Raw genomic sequence first — 25,368 nt, 5'->3', positions numbered from 1 at the left:
TTAGGCGCATCAGAGGAATGGGAGCAGGCAGTGGCTGCTTTTGGCATGTTACCTGGATTCTGGGAAAGATTGCCCATCTCATTAATGGGGCGGGTTGTGCTGGTAAAGATGATCGTGTTGCCAAAGCTTTGGTATGTTTTTCAGGTGATGCTTATGCCAAGGGGTGTTGCTAGGTATGGAAAAGATCTGGGGCTATGCCAATGTCAGGACTGTCCAGACTCGGGGCTAGCTAGCCTTTTGGTTGTAGCCCCTGAGCTTCTATCCGGGCTACAACCAAAAGACCAGGGGCTATAGCCCCCTAAGCCCCACCACAGCAATGCCCCTATCTATGCCCATACCCGCCTCTTGCTTTAGGGCGCTCCAAGGGACTTTATCCGCATTGCTCTGGAAGGGAGGAGGTTGGTCGCAGGGGAAAGCATTGGCCTCTTTGCAGTTGCCAGCAGGGAAAGGGGGTGTTGGGTCACCAGATTTCAGGTCCGATCACTGGGCTTCTGTTCTCCGGCATATGATGGACTGGTTTGTTATGCCACATACGGACGGGGTCACCGACTGGATTAAGGTGGAATCTGCTCCAAGGAGACTACTGGAGTTGCTTCAAGGGCAGGTAAAGGAGTTCAAGCAGCTTCTGACTTCATTGAGTACTATTATGCGGGCTTGTATCAGGATTGTAAACTAAGATACCTTCTTGAAAAAGATGCTCCTTACTTGCGGCAGGTTGGTATACATACTCAAGCAGAGGGGGGAGTGGAATATGGTGGTTATGGCATGGGGGTTTGGTGGGAGACGTGTATAAGGAAGACCAGGTCATCACATTTACAGAATTTGGGGCTGCATATGCGTTAATTCACCTTAAATTTCTGGAGTTTGCCACCCTGATGGCGTGGGTCAGGGCCGCGTGGGATGGTTTTTATGGAGAAGCCTCCGATTCACGGGATGTTTGTGACACTTTTTTTTAAAATTTATTTTTATTTTCAATAAAACCAAACAAAATAACACACATTACAAACTGTTTAGGACGTACATAATCAGCATCAAACCATCACATTATACAGTATAATTCTCCGTCCTCCCCCCTCCCACCCCACAAACTAGAGCCAGCACACTCACGTCATCTATGGGAGCATTATCAGGTATCGCAGTGCTTGTGCACTCATCAGAGTCCTCTGATTCGTTATTGTCTTGGTGAGGGTTTGCCATAGAGGTCACCAATTGCCGCCAGGCCAACAAGGGCCCTACGTCCTCCTCTCCCCCCCCTAGTAACCGCTTCAAACCAAACTACGGATTCCGCCTCCGCCCATCTGAGGAGGTCCGTCCACCATAGCTCCACCTTGGGTCTGTGGGGCGCCTTCCAACCCATTGCGATCCTGCGCTTGGCCAGGATGTAGGCCAAGTCCTTCATTTTGCTTATGTGCTTTAAATCCTGTGGCCTGGGAAAAATCCTGAGCATGCATGGCCAAGCTGATCCCATGTCCAGCTCCACTCCCCCACCAGCCAATTTAGTTTTAATCTCATCCCAAAATCTATGCACCCCCGGGCAAGTCCAGAACATGTGTAGCAGCCCCGCTTCCACCTCCCCACACCTGGGACATTTCTGCGTAGCCGAGCCTCCAAACCTTGCAATTTTCCCCAGAGTCAAGTAAGCCCTGTGAGTGACATACAATTGGAGTTGTTGCAGTCTCGCATTCCGGGATACCTTTTTATGGTACCTTTGGGCTCTCTCTCATTGCCCATCTGTCATGGGTCCTCCTATTTCCTCCTCCCAGTCCTGCCTCAATTGAAGCAGCCCCTTTCCTACCTTTGCTCTTAGAAGCTCATATATTCTAGATATCTCGTGCCCGCCCTCCGAAACATCATACATCGTTTCCAGGGAGGCATCAGGGTCATCCGCTAGCACTGTCTCCGGCCATCTCTCCCTTACCCGTTTCATGAGCCTAGCGTAGGTTATATACTGGCCTCTATGCACCCCTGTCTTTTCTTGCAACCTCTGAAAAATTCCAATGCCTACCCTTCTTGCCATATGTCCCCAAGGGTGGCCAGGCCCACCGGTTCCCAATATCTACAGACCGCTTGGAACAGTTGTGAGTCGTTCCCGCATAGTGCCACCAGCGGGGCCTGCTGAGAGAACGGCTCTATGTCACCCATCATTCTCCACATTCTCCGCCAAACCTCCCAGCCCAACCTCAACAGCCGCCCTCTTCCCACCAGTTTGTTCTTTTGTAACCACACCACTTCGTTCAAAAAGTATGGGGCCGAGTCTTCCTGCAGAAGCCTGGCTTCCGCCGAGTCTTCAGTCGACAGCCACTTGGCCACATACAGCAACTGCCCCGCCAGATAATAAAGCTCAAAATTTGGCAGGCCTATGCCCCCCTTGTCACATGGGTTCTGGAGTTTCCACAGGGCCACTCTGTTCCTGGAGTTACCCCATATGAAGCCCCTGCACACGCTATGAAGTCTCACAAATAGGCTCCTGGGAATCAAAAATGGGACATTCACAAAGAAGTGCAGGAGTCCGGGCAGGACCACCATCTTAAGCAAGGCCACTCTCCCCATCATGGTCAGGGGCAATCTGGACCAAAACACCATGCTGTTCTTGACCCCCCTCTATTGCTTTCTCTGTATTATGTTGGTGCTCCGCCTCGATCCTGTGGTAAATATTTACTCCCAAATACCTAAATGTCTCAGTCTGCCATGGTATCGGCAGGCTAGGCAGCCTCTGTAACGGGACATTCTTGTATCTACCCAAGGGGAACAGACTAGATTTCCTAGGGTTCACCGATATGCCAGAGAGGGTGGCATATCGGTCCATCACCTCTAGCAAATACTGCAAGTTCTCCTCCGGATAGCGCAGATAAAGGAGCATGTCATCTGCGTACAGCGATACCAGGTGTCTACCACTTACTGTACTAATCCCCACCTCCCCGTATTGTTGCCTCAGACATATTGCCAGCGGCTCTAATGCCAGAATGTATTGCATGTGCGACCAGGGGCATCCCTGCCTGGTACCCCTACTGAGTTTCCAGGTATCTGAGATTATGGATCCTGTTTTAACTCTCGCCACCGGGGTGCTGTATAACAACTGGACCCACCTGATATACCCGGGTCCCATTCCGTATCCCCTCAGGGCTGCTTTCAACCAAGGCCATGGCACCGAGTCAAAGGCTTTGACCGCGTCTAGCGACACGATGGCCAGCTCACCCGTATCTTCCTCAGTGTGGTCAATGATGTGGTGCAGCCTCCTATGGTTATCTGTGATGTTCCTGCGGGGGACATATCCCGTCTGGTCTGGGTGTATCAGCTTACCGATCACCCTCTTCAGCCTATTGGCCAGCACTGCCGTAAGCATTTTGCTGTCCTGATTCAGCATAGACAAGGGTCTGTAAGACCCACACTCCGCGGCCGGCTTGCCTGGTTTTAGGAGTGGGATGATCATCGCCTCGCGAAGGGACAATGGCAGTTCCCCCTGCTCATTGGCCTCGTTGAACATAGGAAGCAGTGGCTGAAGCAGCTCCTGTTTGTATGTCTTGTAAAACTCGCTCGGCAACCCGTCCGTCCCGGGTGCCTTACACGTGGGCAAATGTTGGATCACCACCTCCAGCTCTTCCGAGGTGATAGGGGTGTCCAGTTCCGCGCGTTCTAGGTCATCCAGGGTGGGCTGCTCTATGTCCTTTAACGTGTCCAGTATGTCTTGACTCCTATCCTCCCCTGCGTCCTCATAAGTGTCTGTAAAACTTGAGGAACTCCTCGTTCACCCCCTCCTGGGTATTACAGATGCGACCTTCCTATTCCCTTATCTCACTGATCACTGTGCGGGGGGTCTCACTCTTATACAGCCAGGCCAGCAATCTGCCCGGCTTATCGCCCCCTGCGTGTAGCCTCGCCGTATATTTCTTGTAATTTAGTCTACATAGCCTATCCCAGTGTCCACTGCAGGTTAACTGTAGGTCTTTTATCTTATCGCTATTCTTCCGGGCGGTATCCTCATGTCGCGTGAGGCCCTCCAACTCCCTTTCTGTTTCCAGAAGTTCTCTTTCAATGCCCCCCTGGAGCCCTTTAGATTTCGAAATGGCTACTACCCACCACCTTGAACGCCTCCCATACTGTTCCGACCGAGCACACACTGCACATGTTTATATCAAAATATTCCTCGATGGCCTCCCTCAAGTCCTTCCGGAACCCCTCATCTTGTAATGCCTTAGTCCCAAGTCTCCATGTCGGGATCCGCGCTCTGGGGGGTTGGTGTCGCCACTCTACCACCAAAGGCGAGTGGTCAGATAGTACCCGGGCCTTGTATTCCGCTCCCACCATTGGATGTTTGTGACACTTATACAGCTGGCTGGCGGTGGTAGAAAGGTTTCTGAACTATATACAGTAGACAGGTCTGAACAGTATGTGGAGGTGGGGGCCCTGAAGCTGAAGTGGGAAGGAGATTTAGGGGAACAGTTTTCAGACAGGGAATGGCGCAGAGTCTTGTTACATGTAAAACTAGCATCAGGAATGCTAGGTTTGCGTGGATCCAATAAAAAATAGTGAGGCACGCATACATCACTGCGGCAGTTGTGGCTGAAATCCAAATTGTTGGAGGTGCAAGAGGGTGGTAGGGTTATTTTTAGTTATGTGGTGGGAGTTCGATTTTGGGAAGTGGTTTGGGATGAAATGTTCGGGTAACTAAAGGTGAGGATTCTGCCGATGGTGAAGCAGTGTTTGTTAAGGGTATGTGCCTAGCAGGAAAGGGAGGTGCGGTAGGTCACTGAAAAGAGTGGCAGCGTTAGGTCTCATACTGGCAAAGAGAGTGATAGTATTGGTGTGAAAGGTGCATGTTGGGCCTAGGTTTGGGGATTGGCAGAGGGCTATGAGTAAGTGGGTCAGAGCCGAGAGAGATGTGTCCTCCTCTTTGGATCCTATGGAGGACGTTGTACATCAGTACAGCGTTTGGCACGAAGTTTGGGAATCGCTCGAGGTTCGTTCGGACCTGCGCCCCCATATATTGAATGCTAGTCGGGAGGTTGGGGTAGGGTTAGGGAGGTAACTTGTGAACCGGATGGTTAGGAGGTGGCACTTGGAGAGGATGTGAACCAACGCACGGAGGGGTTCAGAGGGCCAGGTGTGGGTGGTCGGATGAGGCGGGGGTTGCTTAGACGGCAGGTGATCGGGTTACACTGTAGCTGCTAGTATAAAGACTGTTTGAGGGGGTGGATGGTGGAAAGGACATAGGGGATGGGCCATGACTGGGTGCAGAGGAATTTGGATTCACTTTATGTATGAAGATGGGTTAATTAGGGTGATATCAAATGTTATATACTGCTGGGTGTGAACAGAGGTCGCTCTGTAATGTTAGCATACGCTGTACGTTGAAGTGGTTGAATAAAAGTGTTAAAAACAATTATGCAGGCCATAGACTGCTATGGGTTGCAAAATGCCCACGAGGACCAACATCTTATCAATAGAGGTAGGTGGGAGGTCTAGAATGTCAGTCGCCCTAGCAATGACATCTCTAAAGGCTCAAAATTACAGGCTAGAGCCCAATAATGCAGCGTCTGGAGATATCCTGAGTCTACCTTCAACTTCTAAGCCCTCTTCGAGGTCTAGCGAGGTGAGGATCAAAAGGCTCCTCAATTACAAACAATTCTGGAAGCAATCTACTAAGCGACCGGCTTCCTTTGAAGGCCATATGTTATCAAAGCATTTTTTTTTGCTTTTGTCTTCACCAAAAATGGCTCGCAAAACACGCCATTGAAGCGTGTCAGTATGTCAGGTCCCAGCATGAGACTCTGGGCTCTGGAGTGGGTGAACAGAGTCTAACCAGTGCCGGCACTGATAGCACAGTGAAGTTGCCACCTGACTGGCTCTCACGGCAGCAAACACGGAACTGAGCCCTTAGGCCTGGCAAGTTTGATGAGGAGGAGAGAGTACTGGAGTTGGCAGAGAAAGGAGAGCCTGTTGGAACACCATCAGCAGGAGATGCTTCTGGAACGGATGCCGATGCAGGTAAAGAAGGTCTTCCACTCACCTCAATGAGCTGCAGGTTGTCTCTTCAGCTTTACTGGATCCCAGACACCTGGCACTGGGAGGCAGTCTCATGCAGGAGGAGTGCATGCGCAAAGAAGACAACTCAGTGTAGAACCAATGATGTTTCTCTTTCTTCTTCTCATGCCCCCCCCCCACTTACTCAGCCATGGAATGGCGCTCAGGAACCAAGGTCTCTTCAGTCCTGGACTTGGGGAGTTTTTAACTTCTCCGGCATTCATTCAGATTTCTCAGGGCTTAAAACAGTTTAGCCACATACTCCTGAACCTGCTAGAGATTTATTGAATGGTATGAACCTTGCTCCTCAATGTAATAACAATAATTGCTCTTTTATAACAAGCTTAATTCCGGGGACCCTTTTCTAAGCGCAGGCCCGGTATTCGAACTTGTGTTGCTATGCGTTGTCTTGCTTCCAAGACAAACACATTGCCCCTGAGCTATCCTCCCAGACCAATGTAGTGGTATTTAAGGAGGCACCAGACACATGACTTGTGCGGACGCGATAAAGACGTAGGTCTGCTCCCTTAATTACTCATTTATGAAGTGCTTAATACCATCTCTAAGCACAGGACTGGGATTCAAACCTGTGTTGCTCTGGGTCGTCTTGCTTTTAAGACAAACATGTTGCCCTTGTGCTAACCTCCTGGCCTTAAGTACATGGCTTAAAGACAGATTTGGTTGATGAGTTTTTAAAATAAGTGTTTGTTTTCTAAAAATCTCTGCAGAAAAAGTAATTAAAAAAGGCTCACTATATCACTTCATGCAGAAGAGGCATGTATGGATCAAACTGTGCCTGAATGATATTTCATAAATGAGGAATCAGGGAGAGGACTGTATCCATTAGAAGCATCACTCCAGGCTCGATTCACAAGCTTTCAATGTACAGTGATGCACACTCATGCTGTTGCAATACTGACACACACGCATCCACAACACTGTTCTTCTTGTCTCTCTCAGGGCTGACTAAACGTCCCCCTGACACACTGCTTAATCTGGTGATTTTCTAAAGAGGGGGATCTCAGATTTGTCCCAAGGCGATATAACCAAAGTCATTAGAGATGATCCACTTTTTGAAGAGGAACAAAGGTGTTGTGCAAAGGTGATCCATTGAAGTATATTAAGGTATGGGGCTTGTTGGGTGGGTAATATCATTCGAAAAACTTTAACACTGAAAATAATGGCAATTTGAGAGGTATGCATTTGGTTCGGAGACAGTGTTCTGTTAATAAATAATTGAAAGAATGAGTAGGAACATAAGAAATTAAAATAGGGGTGAATTGTGAAGTGGATTAAAATCATCATCTGCAAGATCAAATGTAAGAGTATTTGAAATTCACCTTGGTGCTTAATAGAACAAATCCATCTGCTCTTAATTCCCTACACCTTTACAAAATACCCCACTTCAAACATGTTTGAACTGAAGGCATGTCAAACTTAAAGCAGTATCCAAGCCCAGCCCGGAGTTCTTTGTTTTAGAGGTGTGTGTGCCCCTCCAATGTTTAAGTGGTATGTTTTATTTGCCTATTGAATTTCAGCTCTGTGAGAATTCTCTATCCACAACAGGCATGGGTAGCCCAAAGCGACCAAACTAAGTTACTATTAATACAGTCAAAACTCAGTTGTTTTTGAGGAATATTGTGAAACAACGTCTGGTAAAAAGAATTACCTTTATACCTAGACAAAGTTGGACAAACAAAGAAAGTGCTTCTTAGTATCAAAAGGGTCCAGAAACCGCTAGAGGATCAGCTTATGTTTAGGCTTGCATTTCCGTGTTTAATTGGTTGGTTGCCTTCTTGAATTCTTTAACGGCCAGGTTTATCTGTTTTTGTTTGCCCGTACAAATACTGAAAACGTTACCTCATGAAATCACCTGAAATAATTACAATATGACTGACTTGAAGGGACAGTATTCAATACTAACTCTGAATGTAGCTTGTATTCCTCTCCTTTGAACATAATTTACTAGGGTAGCTACTCTTTGGCTCAAACGTGTATAATTCATTGCAATTAATTAAATCATGAAAAAGCTCACCATGTCAGATCGTGACAGTATCTGGCTTACAGTTAGTGCTTCCTCCTCTGAAGACTCATCCGTATCCTCCTGATTGGTCAGATTCAGGCTGGGGGTGCTACCAGAGTACTGACATTCCTGGAGCGATGGAGTGTCTCCCTTGTCAATGCTGTCCAGCGAGCGTCTGCGAACACCCCAATTAAAATTGTCCATGCTTTCACCCTGTAAAACAAAAAAAAAATTAAATAAAGTGATACATGCAACAGCTATTTGTGAGCATTCCAAAGCTCAGATTACAATGGGCATTAAAGATGATGTTTAGGATTCTAAAGTGAAAGCTTTCCCAGTTCACAAGCAGTACATATTTTCACACAAGAAATGGAAATGCTTTCAATAAAGAGCTAAGGAATGCACCAACCAACCTCCACCACTTCAAAATTTGATTTTCAGCAAGGGACTGATTTTTGTTTTGCTGAATCAGTTTATTCAATATGTCTAGCTTTAGCTGAACCAGTTGTTACACACAGACAAGTCTTACGAAGAAAATACACATACAACGAACACAACTATCGGACCACAGACGAAAGAAACAATCAACTGCACCAGGCTGCAACTTACCTGCAGCTCCTGGTTAGCAAAAAGGAAAACGCACAGAATTAGAAAAAACGAAGACAGACACTTAAAGATATAATCGCACAGGGGGATAACAATACATTATTTAGGATTTTTAAATGAAAACATGTGTGTCACTCTAAGCAAGGTTTCATCATTAAGATTACTGCATAGGCATTTTGAGACACACATTACAGAGTTTGATAAAAACGTAAAAAACTGAATTCTCCAAGAAATTCGAAAAACTTTACATTCAGAGACTATAGTTGATGATAAATATATCCAAAAACAGGTTTACATTTAAACAGTACAAAACACAAATGGCGTAGGTTTAACGGACAATGAAACAAATCAATTTTAAGATGTTGACAGAAAAACATGCATACTTTCAAAGCATGCATCATATGATGTCTTGTTGGCGCTCATACTTGGCCTTTCTTAACTTTGAGTTCTGCATGAAATCTGCTCACTAGTACATACTCTAAAAACGAAGCCATTCTAATACATTTTATCTTTGATGTTGCATGCTGGAGAAGAGACATGCCCGTTGCATGACACTCATTACCATGCCTACAATTATGTGAACAGGAGGGGAGCATTCCATCTTTCAGTCAAACAAGTTGGACATAAGATTCTCACAATACAACTTGTAAAATGTAGAGCAGGGCAGTGGCAAGTTACCCAGGTATCAAGATAGGTTTTCCAATATTGACATTTAGCATAGGAAGTTTGCCCTTTCATAAAAGATTAATTATAAAAAAATGTTGGAACTGTCCCACGTATGTTCTATTGTCCATCTGGTACTGGCATACAGCTACCCTAACTCATTTAAACACTTCTCTTGTTGGTTCACATGCTCCTTTGCAAAGTGGATAATCACATCTGAAGAGGACTAAAACAGTCACATCAGGCCTAGGCTGAAATGCTTGGAATTCAATTCAATTCACACATGAATGTTAAACCCGGTTCATATCAGTCCACATACAGTACGGTTAAACGTTTGCTATAACAAGTCCCAGGCAGACACATTGTAGATATGTCCATTAAGAAAATAATAGTTGGTACAAAATTGAGATTGAGATGGATGGGTTTTTGGAAATGTAAAATAAAAAGACACACACAAAAAAAGGAAAAGTACCACAATTCCCTCTTGGAGCTAGTAAAACAGCACTAAATTGTCAATAAAAACGAAATCTTATTTTTACAGCAACGCTTGTTTAAAGAAGTAGAACTAAAAATCCACTATTGATTTCAAGATTCTACTTGCTTTGAAAATACAACCAAGTCAACACAAAAGTGCACTTGGCTTGACAACTTTAAGGAGCACCATTCACCTGTACACCACACAACTAATGAGAACTACTTGAAACTCTAATAAAGGTTGTAAAATGGCCCCAGGCTCTCACCTCAGCATCTTCCAGTTCAACATCTAAAAAGTCAAAGTCCTTGAAAACACCAAACTGCTGCTCGCTGCCGGTATCCTCCACCGCAGATTCTTCCTCTTGAATGATTTCCTCAGTGGCAGAAATGAGGCTGGTCTGCTGGTCCCCAACATCGAGGTCCTCATTAGAAGAGAATACCACCTATGAAGAAGGTGGTTATAAACAACTTAAAACTCGGAATCCACTAATCCCAATCCCTTCCCCAACCATCAAATCTAATTTGATTAGCAGTTACATTCCAATAAGGAGTCTACATGGAGTCTTAGTCGTAAACACCCGATGTCTGAAGCACTTACTGAAGGGTTTTTAGGAATACCAGATTCAGGACCACACAATGAAAGCACATTCATAAGCTTCTCCCGTGTTCTCCGCTGAAACAAAACGAAAGCACAGACAATTACAATGCATTTTACGACTGCACAAAGTTTATTTAATTAAAGCTAAATCTGTTACACACATTTATTTTCCCCCCGACCACCAATTTCACTATTTGAATTGCCATTTAATAGGCAATTGAGGCGTGCGAGTTGGACTACGACATTAAAACGGATGCAATCGAAGTTGATTTTAGTAGCTGCAGAACATTGATGATGTTCCTACAAAACTCCCGCCACACCTAGCGCTTGCTTACTAGTTTACTGCCAGAATGTTTCAAATGAAATAACTTAAAAGTAGCTGCCGAAAATCATCTGCAGCACAAAACTCGAAAAGTACAGTTAAGTAATATTTGTATTCAGACACAAGTGTTGCAAGCAGTTTCTACCAGTGTGAGCAATTTCCAATGCAACACAGCACAAAAGATGGTGAGTACATACATAAAAAGAACACATTAATTGCCTCTTGGTAATGTTGATGTTCTTTCGGATGGATTAGTCCTTACTCCCACAGATTCCTTATCTTTTGATATTCAATCAGCGCCATATGGGGAGTAGTGCAACACCGCCCGGGGCAGATGTGCATCCCTACGCCAGACAGGACATGGGGGCCAGTATATATAGAGCCGGCGTGCCACATGACCATGGTTCCACCTTTTTTCACTAGCACTCGGCAGCCAAGTATGGTATAGGAGCCATCTGCCAAGAGGGACACGTTAGTAGAGTGATGAGGAATGAGGGTGTCAGAGGACTTACCCATCAGAAAGAACATTACTGAGAGTTAAGTAATTTTTTCTTCTAATGGATTTCTTCCTACAACAGATTTTTCATCTCTAATAGACTCACAAAAATCCAGAGGAAGAGGACAGCGTGAATAAATCTACTACACCAAAAAACTCTGGAGGACTGCTTGGCCAAAGGAAAGCTCTGCCTGGACAAGAAATCCATGCAGTCATGTTTGGCACATTTGTGTGGTGAAGCCTATGTGCCTGCTTGACAGATGTCCAAAGTAGGGACACCTCTCTGCAGGGATGAGGTAGTAGGTAGGTGTCTAGTGGAATTAGCCCAGAGACCTTCAGGCACATGCTTCTCTGCCATTCTGTGGTATTCAGCTAGACAGGGTGTGTGGGGTCACAGTCCTGCTTGCACAAGTATAAGCATAACTTTTAAAGGGCTGGTCCAGGCCTTGCAAATTATTAAAAGTCTCACTAGACCTGCAGGCCGAGTTCCTTCGTTTACATACTCTACCTAAGAGAATTGCACTCGCCCCAAGGTGACTGGTGACAAAATATTTACTGGTGCTTTTTTGTAAAATGGTACATGTTGCCATAATCACACTTTATATTCTGCGCAAAGCTACCAAGCATGCACAGTGAAACTTGCATTTGCTAGTTTCTGCAAACAAAGTCTGTCGCCAGTGAAAGCAAAATTAGTTTCTATCATCCAGATACCCACCAGGAAGGTTGAGTATCCTGCAAATGGTGCTCGCACATCATAAAAACTACTCGCCAATTGCTAGGGGCTAGTAGATTTGGCAAGCCCTGTGGTCAACTTTCTGGATGTCTCTCATGCCAGAGACACAGCACTTGAGGGCCCACAGCAAGTGCAGCGGATGGAATCCCTCCTTTATGAGGGGTGAAGCAGAGGGAAAAACATAGCAAAATGGATCCCCTGAGAGAGATGAAAATCTGACACGAACTGGGCTGGGATGATTGTCTCACTATCAAAGTCACCTTCATCTTGGAAAACACCAAAAAGGGAAGTCTAACAGACAATACCTGGAGCTCACTCACCTGTCTGTTGGAAAAAACAGCTACGAGGATAATCACCTTGAGGGTGAGCAACTGCAAAGAATAATTAGCTTTTGCAAGGCACTATGCCTTGACTGTAGATTTCCACAATATTCACCCCCCTTCCTCCCTGTGCCTTAGCTTTATCCTCAACAGGCAATAAATAGTTCCTCCCCCTTCTTGTCATTCGTCCCGTGGCACTTCAAATAGTGCCAACAGGTCTCCCCATGAAGATTTCTTGTTATACCTACTAATGAGATTTGCTTTGGGAACTGGGTCAGAATCTCACAGATCAATCAAACTCATTTCACTGGTAACAACCACACAATTGGAGTTTGGAATCGAATTTGAATGTATTTTGTTATGATTTTGCGAGGGGCCAACCATGTGGGATTCCCTCCCTTTTCCTTTTACATCAACACCCTCAATGACATTTTTGTCAAGCGATAGGTCCTTAATCTCAGAGATCATTAAATTGACCTCCTTAATTGGATCTAACATCTTAGAAATGTTATTGGTTCCACCTAGGGCATGAGTCCCCTCAGCTTTCCTCTTAACCATTGGCCCACTGTTTGAGTGTGTAAAACTAACAGACTGTACAAACCAAGCAAAAGCATATTATACAAAATGACAGTGTTAAGACCTTAGCTCAAAAAAAAAAAAAGTTTTAAAACACCGGCTAGAACCTACAAGTGTAGTCACAGTGTAATCACAGGTCGGGAACAATACAAATAAAACCTTTAAAATACGCCTGCTACTGAGCCAAAGTGACTTAAAACAGCTTATACTAGCCAGCATTTGCCCGTCCCCAACCTAGGGTGAACCCAAGGTGAGCCACAGGAACCGCTTTTATGGGTCACATGTCTGTTAAATCCTGCAGGAGCGAAGAATGCCCAACTGGCTTAAGGGGCAACTAAAGTCTGACACCCCACCTTCGTTTCCTGCACCCAAAAGTCTTACTACAGTACAGACAGTTGTCTCCCTCACAGTTTACCTGCCTGTTATCTGTTATTTGGTTTATGCTCGCTAAACACTCCACATGCGCAACTGTATTACGCATACCTGCGTCCTTGCCGACTGTCTCCTCTCTCGCCTCAGAGGCACGCGTGCACACTGTTACTGCTCCCAGTTATCCGCGCATGCCTGCACCTTTATGTCTAGTCGATTACCATCATACTTATGCTATGCTTAGTAGATTCCTGTGGCCACCTGCATATAAGATCCCAATCAGGCCCAGCCCATGAACTCCGCATTCTCATTACTAGCCTGCCTTCATCTTACTATCTTAAGCCTAGCATGCTAGCCCTTGCTCACTGAGCCAGCTCTGTATCAGCTGTTGTCTCTAGTGCCCCCACTTCTATTGTGCCGTTATTACTTTGCATGCTCTGCCTGTATCGCCTATCTTTGCCTAAATTTGCACTGCCGATCAATGTTTTGCCTATTGCCCTGTAACTAGCATACCCATGCACTACCTATAAGGAACAAGTTACTTACCTGTAACTGTTGTTCTCCAGCATGGGTCTGGCATGGATTCACATGCTCATGAATATTCCCCGTCCTCAGGCTGGGAATCCTCGGTAAAGAAAAAACCAGTATCAGTTTCGTTTCTGATCTGTCTTTCGTAGTAGTAACCAATCACTGGTCTCTGCGTCATACTGACCACAGCCAATGACTGCCCTCTACCTAAGCACCGCCTCTGGCAGCCATCTTCAGATTTGGAAGCACGTGAAGTGGCAGTATGACCAAGTGAAGAGCCGCAGAGGGGTAGGCGGGAGGGTTCGCATGTGAATCCATGCCAGACCCATGCTGGAGAACAACAGTTACAGGTAAGTAACTTGTTCCTTCTCCAGCATGGGGTCTGGCATGGATTCACATGCTCATGAATAAAGAATACATAGCAGTACACACATGCACAACCACGGGAGGTGGCAAAGGCTCAACATTAAGCATTACATCAAACTCAACATTAAGCATCTTACCTCCTCACCAGGCTCACCTCAGGCGAACAGGTTGCGCAGCACTGCTTGGCCGACCCTGGACTCCTCCCTGGAATCCCGATCGACGCAGTAGAATTTCGTGAAGGTGTGCGTCGACCTCCACGTAGCAGCCCTGCATATGTCCAGCAGGGGCACACCAGAAAGGAACGCCGTGGTAGCTGCGATCGCTCTGGTGGAATGGGCTCTCGGACGGCCAGGCAGAGGTCGGTTTGCCAACCGATGACAGTACATGATACAGCCGGAGAGCCATCTGGAAATGGAAGCCTTCGAGAGAGCCTTCCCCTGATTGACAGGTCCAAAGTTCACAAAGAGTTGTGACGTCTTCCGAAAACACTTCGTGCGGTCCACGTAGAACTTCAGCGCTCTAGCCACATCCAGCGAGTGCAAAGTCCTCTCAGCCGGCGACGAAGGCGACGGGAAGAATACAGGCAACACCAAGGGTTAGTTGAGGTGGAAGTCCGACGGTACCTTGGGCATGAAGGAGGGGTGCGTCCTGAGCACTACCCTCGTGTCGTGAAAAGTCAAGTACGGGGCCTTGCAGGAAAGGGCCTGGATCTCTCCCACCCGTCGTGCGGAGGTGATGGCCACAAGAAACGCTGTTTTCCACGACAGAAACTTCAACGGGGCCGAGTGCAGAGGCTCGAACGGAGGTCCCATGAGCTTGGTCAGCACCACGTTGAGCTCCCATGCCGGGGCCGGAGCCTTCACCGGCGGGAACGATCTGAACAGTCCCTTCATGAACTCTTTCACCAGACGATGAGACCACAAGGACGTCCGCCCCGTGGTTCTGGTGTATCGGGAGATCGCAGCAAGATGAATCTTGATGGACGCGTGTGCCAGTCCAGCTTTGGCCAGCGTCAGCAAGTACGGCAGTACTTGGGGAGCCGTAATCCGTAGAGGGTTAATCTTCTGTGCGTGGCATCAGACAGAGAACCTCTTCCATTTGTGTCCGTAGCATTTAAGAGTCGAGGACGCCCTGGCCTTTGCAAGAACCTCTCTGCAGTCGGCCGGTATGTCGTATCCTCCAAACTCTAGCGCTGCAGGAGCCAGGCCTGCAAGTTCAGCGATTTCGGGTCGTGGTGGAGGATGGCGCCTCCTTCCCTGGAGAGCAGATCCGCGTCCACCGGCAGCTTGATTGGCGGGGACGCTGACAAGTCCAGAAGGTCCGGGAACCATATCTGCCTCGGCCACGCAGGTGCGACGAGGATCATCCTGCACCGTGACCTCTTCAGCTGGTTGACGAGCCGGATTAGCAGTGGCAGAGGAGGGAACGCGTAGAGGAACAGGCCCTCCCAGGGGAACGAGAAAGCATCGCCCATGCTCCTCGCCTGGGGAAAACTGCTGGCGAACCTCCGGCACTTGGAGTTCGTCGCCGTCGCGAACAGGTCGATCTGGGGTGTGCCCCACCGTCGGAAGAGGCGATCCACTAGATCCTGCCGTAGTTCCCAATCGTGGCACGAGCGCAGCTCCCTGCTGAGTGAGTCGGCGATGGTGTTTTTTATCCCTGCCAGATGAAACGGCACCAGAAACATCCCTTGGGCGACTGCCCAATGCCACAGGTCCTGCGCCTCCTTGGACAGTGCTGGGGACCTGGTTCCGCCCTGTTTCCTGATGTAAAACATGGTGGTGGTGTTGTCGGTGAAGATCCTCACCACCTTGCCCTTGAGGGACGGAAGGAAGGACCTGAGGGCCCAAAACACTGCACGGAGCTCCAGGACGTTGATATGTAGGGATTTCTCCGTCGGGAGCCAAAGGCCTCTTGTGTGCAGATTTTCGGTGTGCGCTCCCCACCCTTCCAGGGAGGCATCCGTGGTCACTGTCTCCTGGTGGGCTGGGGTCTGGAAGACCATGCCCGCCGTCAGATGCGCACGGGTGCCCCACCACCGGATCGCTCGTCGGAAACTCTCGTCGAGTGTGATCCTTTCCTCGAAGTTGCCCGTCGTTTGGATCCAGCGCGCGTCCAGGAACTCCTGCAACGGGCGCATCCGGAGCCTGCACATGGGAATGAGGTAGATGCAGGAAGACATCATTCCGAGGAGGGACTTGATGGACCTCACCTTGGCCGCGTCGGCCACCAGCATCCGCTGCACCTTGCCCAGGATGGTACTGGTCCTCTCCTCCGACGGGGAGGCCAGAAGGGACACTGTGTCGAGCCTCGCTCCCAGAAACAGAGCATCTTGCGCGGGCACCAGGTGGGATTTGGCGTAGTTCACGGAGAATCCCAGGTCCGTGAGAAGTTGAACGGTCCTTGCCGTGTGAACCACGTCGAGCTCCCTTGTCTTGGCTCGGATGAGCCAGTCGTCCAGGTAGGGGTAGACGTGGATCCCTTCGCGGCGCAGCTGAGCCGCCACCGGTGCGAGGCACTTGGTGAACACCCTGGGTGCCGACCGTAGACCGAAGGGAGGGGCTTTGAACTGGTAATGGCGCCCTTGGACCACAAACCTGAGGAATTTTCGGTGCCCCTTCAAGATGGGAATGTGGAAGTAGGCATCCTCCAAATCCAACGACGACAGGAAGTCTCCTTCCTGCAGCTGGCCCAGGACGTGCTGGAGGGTGACCATCCGGAACTTTTGCGCCTTGATGAACTTGTTCAGACGTCGCAGGTCCAGGATGGGGCGCCATCCCCCCATCATCTTCTTCACGAGGAAGTATCTCGAGTAGACTCCGGAGCCCCGAAGCCTCTTCGGGACGAGTTCGATGGCGCCCTTCTTGAGCATCGCCTTCACCTCCAGGAGAAGTTGAGGGACGTGAAGTTCTTTCCTGGCCACGGGGGGGACGCGCGGACACTTTCTCTGAAACTCGAGCGCGTGGCCCCGGGCCAAGTGGTCCAGCACCCAAAGGTCGGTGGAGATGGACTCCCACACGCTGACGAAGCGCGCCAGCCGGCCTCCCACCGGGGTGCTTCGGTGGGGGCCCGACCCCACGGTCGGTTCAATCCTGCTTCGACGAGGCCTTGCCGCCTTGCCCTTGGCGACGACGGCGGGGTCCGCCAGATTTGCCTCGTCCTCTGTCGGCCTCCTGAGACGACGAGCGGGCCGCTTGACGGTAGGAGGAGAAACCGCCGCCGGAACCTTTGGAGGCGCCCTTGCCTCCGCTGCTCCGAAAGGGCGTCCGTCGTTGTTGTAGAACTCCAAGGGCCCGGGCCGTCTCGGTGTCCGCTTTAATGGCCTGAAGGGTATCGTCCACTGTTTTCCCAAACAGGTTGTTCCCATCGAAGGGCATGTCCAGGACTCTGGTCTGAACGTCTTGACGGAAGTCCGTAGCCTTGAGCCATCCACGCCGCCTAAGGCAAACGCCGTTGCCCAACTGGCGGAACCCAGTGTCGGCGATGTCCGTCGCAACGGTAATGGGGTGGTCCGAAGCCACCTCACCTTCCTGCAGGATCTCCAGGGCCTCTGCCCTCTTGTCGTCCGGCAAGAAGTCCAGCGGGGGAGCCAGTTTGTACCAGAGCTCCCTGTCGTATCGGGCCACGATAGCCAAGGCGTTGGCAGCTTTAATCGTCGTCGCTGCAGACGAGATGACTCTGCGTCCCATAGCGTCCAATTTCTTTCCCTCGCCGTCCGGTGGGGAAGTCGAAGTGGAGGCCGCACCCCCCCCTGCTTTTTTCCTGGCCGCCGCGGAGATGACGGAGTCCGGGGTAGGCTGCGCCCGAAGGCACGGGGGGGCCGTGTCCGGGACCCAGTACTTTTTCTCGTACCGGTCTCTTCTAGCTGGCGTCGTGGATGGGTTCTTGAGGAGGGTGAGGCCCTCATCCCAAATGTCGTCCAATAGAGGCACCGCGAGGACCGTCTTCCTCTTGGCCTCGCGCCGCTGATAAAGGAAACCTTCCTTCTTCTTCTCCTCAGGGCAGAGTTGGAAAAGCTCGGATGCCCTGGCGATCATGAAGTGGAACGATCCAATCTCGTTGGGCGGAGAAGCCCTGGTGGGAGGCGACGACGGTAAATCCTCGTCGTATATCTCGTCGTCCGTACCCGTCGCTGCTGTGTCAGTCCCCGTATCATCCCCTCGGGTGGACGGGGAGGAGGGCTGGAAGGGGCGCGACGGCTGAAAAGGAGGAGGAGGGTGGATCCTTCTTTTCTTGGCAGGGAGAACTCCAGAAGGTCCCGTCTCTGGGTCCCCCGACGGGAGAGGTTCCGTCGGCAACGGTAGTCTCGTCCTTATCTCTGAGCATAAGGACTGTATAGCCAACAAAATGGCCGCCGAGCTGTCCCGTGGCGCTGGCCGAGGGGAATCCGACGGGCGATCAGGGGCCCCGTCGGTACCCTCGACGATGTCGTCACCTGCGTCGGGATCCATCCCGACAAGCCGGTCTTCTTCCACGCCGAGGCCGTGGCTTAAGACTTCGACCAGCTCCTCCACCGAGGTTGAGGCCGAATCTACGACGACGCCCTGCCCCCCCTTTTTCTTCCCCACGGGGGATTTCATGGGGGTCCTATCGATGGGCACAAAAGAGGACTCCCTCCGCGGTGGCAGGGAGACTCTGAGCCCCGAGGTCGCCACCACTGGCATAGCCTCCACAGGCTGAGCCAGGGCCGCCGCGACAGACTCGATAGAGGGCTTGGCCGGATGGATTAAGGCCTTCACCACCTTAGGTGCGCTCACCGCCTTATCCTTGAGGGGGGGGCAGTGCCTCGCTCCCCCTCCGCCTTCGAGCTCGACCGGGGCCTCTCCAGGAGCCTCGCCGGGTGCTCGGCCTTCCTCTTACCCGACCCAGAGCGTTGGCTCGTGGTTGATGGTGCCGGGGAGGGTGCGCCCAGCCTGGCGCCCGTAGAGCCCGACCGTTCGGCGCTCCCGGTGCCAGCGGACTCGCGGTGCTTGGCCTTATGTTGGACCCCCGTCGCCGGGGCGTCCTCAAAGGTCTTAGAAGACCGCTCGGATTTCTTCCTCTTCTTCTCGCCGGACGGGCTCTTCCCTTCCAGCCAGTTGGCGAGACGTTGATGGCGGTCCTTCATGGTCCGCTCCGACATGTTGCCGCAAAAAGCACAGTCCTTCTCCACGTGCGTCTTGTCCTCATGTAGGCAGTAAAGACAAAAAGAGTGTTCGTCCTCCTTGAAGACGTTCTGCAGCTGGCATCCAGGGCAGACCCTGAACAGCTTTCCGGGCGTCGAGCTTCCCTTCTCCTGGGCCATGACTGGGCCTGAGAAACTTCTGGAGTCCTCCAAAAGCGTAGCTCGACGAAATCTTCACCCTTGAGGGGCGCAGACGAATCCGACACGGGTCCCCGTTGATCGGATGGAGAGTCGGTGGAGCTTGAGGCTCTTTTGACCGAAAAAACGAAGTTTTTGAGAAACAACGTGAAAAAAATAGCACTAACGCTCGAGAGCAATAGCACGAGGATCCCAACACATGAACGTGCGGTAAAAATCTGAAGATGGCTGCCAGAGGCGGTGCTTAGGTAGAGGGCAGTCATTGGCTGTGGTCAGTATGACGCAGAGACCAGTGATTGGTTACTACTACGAAAGACAGATCAGAAACGAAACTGATACTGGTTTTTTCTTTACCGAGGATTCCCAGCCTGACGACGGGGAATATTCATGAGCATGTGAATCCATGCCAGACCCCATGCTGGAGAACCATAGTTACAGCAGAGCCTGTCGCTGATATTACCTACTAACCTTTGGAGACAGTCGGCCTGTCCATCTCAGTCCCACTCTGGAACCCCTTGATCACTAGGTTAGCACTGCCATTTCTATGCGAGCCAATGTGTCCCGTCTATAGTAACTGCTTTACTACTACTGCACCGCCTCCCTATTTTTACCTAGCTTGTATAGTCCTGTGTCTACTTCTCTTCTGCTTAGCCTACAAACTTGAGACTTGTCATGCCAGCTACGCCTGCATAGCCACCCTATACAGTCACCTTCGTCTTGTTCCAACTTAGCCCACACCTGCCTAGACCACTACATTAACTCACCTTAAGCACCTTTTCTGATACACTGAACACTAGCCAGTCTCCCATCAGACTAAGTATGCATTTATCAGCTATCTACACAATCCTACTTAAGACTATCCTACACTTACTCACTACAATAGACATCAACATGCCCTACACTCTGCCATTGCTGATGTCTATGACACGTCCCAATGGGTCCAACAACCTAAAAGAACTAACTACCAGACCTTGCTATCTTGCTGAAAGAAATCTTAAACTAAGAGCCAGACTTCCAAAAATGTATGAACCCCTAGCCAAATCCTTACACCCCTGTTCTAATAACCCTCCTAGAAATCTGAAAAGCACCCAGCCTAATACCAAAACCTCCATTTCTAAATCCACCAATACTCAACACCCTCTGCAGCTTAACAGCCGACTCTGTCGAGACCCCATTTATCCTAAACCTATCCATAACACTGCGCCCCCACCTACTGTGACTACAGTGCCCAGTATAAGAGGTGCCCTAATAAATGCCCAGTATCTAGTGGCACACGCCACAGAAATAGCCGACCTAATCTCAGCTGAAAATATGGACTTCCTTGCTATCATGGAATCATGGCTCCATTCAGCAGCCGGCCCAGCAATCATGCTAGCTACCCCAGAGGACTACACCCTCTTAAGAATGGACTGCACCACCTCCGGCGGCGGTGGTCTAGCCATAATTGCTAAAACTAGCCTAGCCATGAGACTTGCCTCTCCTCTAAATGTAGACTCATGCGAACTCCTGATCGCTAAGCTAATTATCTCTAAAACGCAAACTATATCTATCCACCTTATCTATAGATCTTCAGGCCCCTTAGGCTCTATCGGATAACCTTAAAAATACTTCCCCATGCATTCTCCTTGGAGACTTTAATCTCTGTTATAAAAGGTTACAGGTGCCACTCATACTAAAGGCAGAACCCTTGACTGGGTAGCGGAACACTACTGTCAAACTTCCAACACTGCCATAAAGCTTCTGCCCTGGTCCGACCACCATTTGATCGCCTTCTCTGTTAAAGCTACAGTTCCTCTCCAGGTCGCCAGCATAGCCCCTGCCACCCCCCCTAGAATTAAAAAGAACATTACCGCCAATAAACGTATACCTTTGATCCTTCCCACTCTGAACTCTCTTCCTGCCTCTACGGACCCTCACACTTTGGTCGAAGAGTACAATAAAATAATGCTTTCTGCCCTAGACACTATAGCACCCCTGAAAACTAGAAAATGCAAACAGAAAAAACACATTAACACCTGGTTCTCTCCCCACCTAAAAGCCATTAGACTACAGAAACGGAAATGCGAAAAAATATGGAGACTAGACCCCTCAGACACCAATAAAAATAACCTCATTAAACTAGCTTCCTTGTACAAAAAAGAAATCATCTCTGCCAAACAAGAATCTTACAATTTACGCATCACCCAAGCCAACTCTAATACCAAAGAATTGTTCACAATTCTCAAAGAAATGGAAACACCTATCCATGCCCCGGACACCTGCCTCAAAGACAAAACATGGTGCACCAGCATCCAGAGTGCCTTAGCTAATAAAATAACAACCCAGCAGGCTAAAATCAACAATAAAAAAAGAGTCCATTCAACTCACTTCTAACTCTAACAACCTTGCCTCTAATGATGACATCACGGCCCCCGCACCTCCCATTACCGCATCTCTCCCCACCGAACTGCCTAAACCCCTTTTCAACTTCAAGAAAGTATCCATTCTAGAAGTTGAAAAGGTCATCCTCACTCTTAAGCCGTCCAATTGTCACGGTGACCCCCTGCCCAGCGCAAATTATAAAGGATGCCGCACGTGACCCCTTGCCATTCATAACCAAGCTTATAAATGCCTCATTCTCCACAGGCACCATTCCCAACAATCTGAAACAATCATGGGTCTTACCACACCTAAAATAACCAACACACGACCCATCCATTCCCACAAATTACTGCCCTATTACAACAGTACCGTTTCCGCTTAAAATCCTCGACAAGGTGGCGTACCTACAAATCCAACAATACTTGGAATGTCACCATCTCTTAGGAGTCCGCCAGTCAGGTTTTAGACCGCAAAAAGGCACGGAAACGGCATTAATCGGCCTTAAGGCAGAAATTGACACCTTGACAGACAACGGCAACTCAGCACTTCTACTGCTGCTTGACCTCTCAGAGGCGTTCGACTTGGTCGACCATAAAACTCTCTGCCACCACTCGGACTATGCCACACATTTCTCAAAGAAGCCATAGGATGGATTGAATCCTTCTTAGATAATTGAACTATGCGTGTCTTTGCACCATCAGCAGCTGCGGACCCCATACCTATCACCTGTCGTATGCCTCAGGGCTCATGCGTTTCACCCACTCTGCAACATTTTCACGAAGCCCCTTTTCGATGATCTAGACGGTCTGGGTATCACCTACACTAACTATGCAGATGATACACAGATCCCCATCCTGCTGATGGGAGATTATGACAAGGATTTGGCCTTTGTGAACAGAGTCTACCTCATCATCCAGGCAGGGATGGCCTCATGGACTATGCCTGAATGACAAAACGGAACTTCTGATAGTTGGTACCCCGGCAAATCTTAAACTGAGCCAGCGCTACTCTAACTTCATTATAGATAATAAGTGGCCAAGGAAGTCAAAACTCTTGGCTTCTACCTAGATTCCACTCTTAACCTAAAAAAACAAGTAAACTCACCTGTAAGCTAATCAGAGCAGCTAGACCCTTCCTCACACCTAACAACTACATTACACTAGCGAGAGCATTGGTACTATCCAAACTGGATTATTGTAACACTCTATATGCAGGGTGCAATAAATACATTACTAATAAGATTCAGACCCTACAAAACAATGCTTTAAGAGCAGCTCTCAACATCCCCAAGAAAGCCCACATATCCAACCTCAGAAGAGCCAGCAATTGGCTCTCTACTAAAGATAAAATCTTCCTCAAATCAACCTCCCTGATTCATAAATGCTTACAACACATGGCCACCCCACAGTACCTTACTACTAGATTCATACAACAATCCACCAACCGCCCCTCTAGAACAGCTACTGCTAACCTATTTCGAGTGCCTAGATTGAAACGCTCTAAGACAGGAGGTAATAACTTCCCAGTCAAAGCTGCCCAAAATTGGAATTCTCTCCCACCCCACCTAAGAGAGGATATGTCTTACCCACGCATTAGATCCAACCTTATTCTTTGGATTAAGGAACACGACATCTGACCCCTACCACTATCATTGTATATAATTGCTTTGTATATATGTGTTGTCTTTTGCTGCCTACTTGTATGATATTTGCCTGTACTATTTTTACTTCTTTCTACATTTTGTATTGTTAACCTGTATTGTAATGCGCAACAATGTAACCTAAGCTGAACAACCCTCTTTTTGTCTTTGGCGCCCTAATACCCTCGGGTCTGGTGCGCAGTATAAATAAAATAAACAAACAGTTCCGATACGAATATAATAGTACATTTATTGGGAGCGTATTGTCTGTAAATATAGTTAAGGTACAGCAAACTGGTTTCTCGTTTCATGTAATCCTCTTAAGCTCCTTGCCCACTGGCCACTGTCTCTATCACCATTACAAACTCTTTTACTGGCCCTAGGGAAACACTGTCCAATCCTTGCCTCCCCCTTTGCCGCCCCTCTGTATTCAGACCGGATAAATAAGGAATCTAAAGTACTCACAGCGTCGGTAGAAATCAACTTAAGATATCACAAGTGCCACACCACAACTGCTTCCAAATCGTCGTGAAAACCTGCAGCGCAAACACCGCTCCCTTCCACCGCTGCGGGATTCACCGCTCCAAGTCCTAAAAAAGCAGTTTAAAGGCAGGGGCGGTCCAAAATGAAGGGCAGCAAAGAAAGCCTCAGCAGGCTTAGCGGCAAGGCAGACACTGCACCCTTCCACTGCCGCAGGCTTCACCTCTCCGCGTCCTACGAAAGCAGTTTAAAGGCAGGGGGCGTGGCCAAAATGAAGGGCAGCAAAGAAAGCCTCAGCAGCTTTAGCGGCAAGGCAGACACTGCACCCTTCCACCGCAGTGGGCTTCACCACTCTGGGTCCTTGGAAAGCAGTTTAAAGGCAGGTGGCGTGGCCAAAATGAAGGGCAGCAAAGCCTCCGCAGGTTTAGCGCAAAGGCTACCGCCGCGGGCAAGAATAATGTAGGGGCTCAGTTGGAGCAACTATCATGAAAGCCAAAACTAAATTCAAGTCCCACCCAGAAACAATAGACTGGTTTGGGGGAACTGGTTGCACAAACTCCACAATAAAAAAAATGATTAATCCATCTGTAATATTCTTTTTGATGTATGTTCCTCCCATGGATTCCTCATCTAGGATATCCTATCCACAGTGCAGCCATTCTTCAAAACTTTGCCGACACAAGGGGGCGCAGCAAGTCTCTGCGTTGGCTCCATCCAACCCCTCTATGCGCCCCACGCTGGACACGACGCCGGGCCAGTATATATTGAGGCACCGAACCCCTTAACTGCAGTTCCACCTTTTTTCCCTAGCACTCTGACAATGAGGGACTGTGGAACTGATGGTGTGCCGGCTATCCACCAAGAGGGGCAGGTAGGGAGGGCAATGAGTAATCTGTGGAAGGAACATCCATCAGAAAGACCATTTCCAAGTGCCAAGTAATTTTTTGGTCTAATGGGCTCCTTCTTTCCACAGATTCCTCATTTATGAAAGACCCCAAAACCAGTATGTCCAACTGGAGTCCTGGACTGAAAGGGAATCCTAGCAGAAATGCTTAGCAAACTTGTGCAGATATATCTACGTTCCAGCCTGGGCAGATGTCCAGGACAGGCACTCCCCTCTTCATGGCAAAGGTGGCAGTCACTCTTCCGGTAGAATGAATTCAGAGACCCTGGGGACATCCTTTCCAGCGAGATCATCGCATTTCGAGATGCCGATAATGATCCACCCTGACAGGGTCTGTTTGGTTGCAGCCACCCAGCACATGCCACAGCAAAACCAACGAAAAGTTGGTCATCCTTTGTGGCTTCTCATCTGAACAAGGGGAGGTGAGGGTACACACCGTGTCCAGCCAATGGATTTGCTCCTCTGCATTGGGAGGAGGTGGAGGAAAAAAACAAGATGATGGATCTTTGAGAGATGAAAATCCAAGACCACCTTTGGAGGGCCTATTTTATTGATGTCACCTTCTCTTATGAGAAACCAAATAGGGA

General features: G+C 48.9%; 1 protein-coding gene across 6 annotated transcripts in view; it reads right to left on the bottom strand.

Annotated features, from left to right (window-relative positions):
* FRYL (FRY like transcription coactivator) overlaps positions 1-25,368 on the bottom strand; it is a 3,055,992-nt gene that overhangs the window by 317,345 nt on the left and 2,713,279 nt on the right. For all 6 annotated transcript variants that reach the window (XM_069631694.1, XM_069631695.1, XM_069631691.1 and 3 more), the window contains 3 exons: positions 10,386-10,460; positions 10,054-10,230; positions 8,057-8,257 (listed from right to left, as the gene is read on the bottom strand). In XM_069631694.1, the coding sequence (XP_069487795.1) occupies positions 8,057-8,257; positions 10,054-10,230; positions 10,386-10,460 (453 nt within the window). The remainder of the gene's footprint in view (positions 1-8,056; positions 8,258-10,053; positions 10,231-10,385; positions 10,461-25,368) is intronic.

This window comes from Ambystoma mexicanum, chromosome 6q (genome assembly GCF_040938575.1).
Source record: "Ambystoma mexicanum isolate Mex_15411 chromosome 6q, UKY_AmexF1_1, whole genome shotgun sequence".
Lineage (NCBI taxonomy): Eukaryota > Metazoa > Chordata > Amphibia > Caudata > Ambystomatidae > Ambystoma > Ambystoma mexicanum.
Note: the sequence above shows the minus strand (reverse complement) of the source record. Positions and strands in the feature narration are given on the sequence as shown.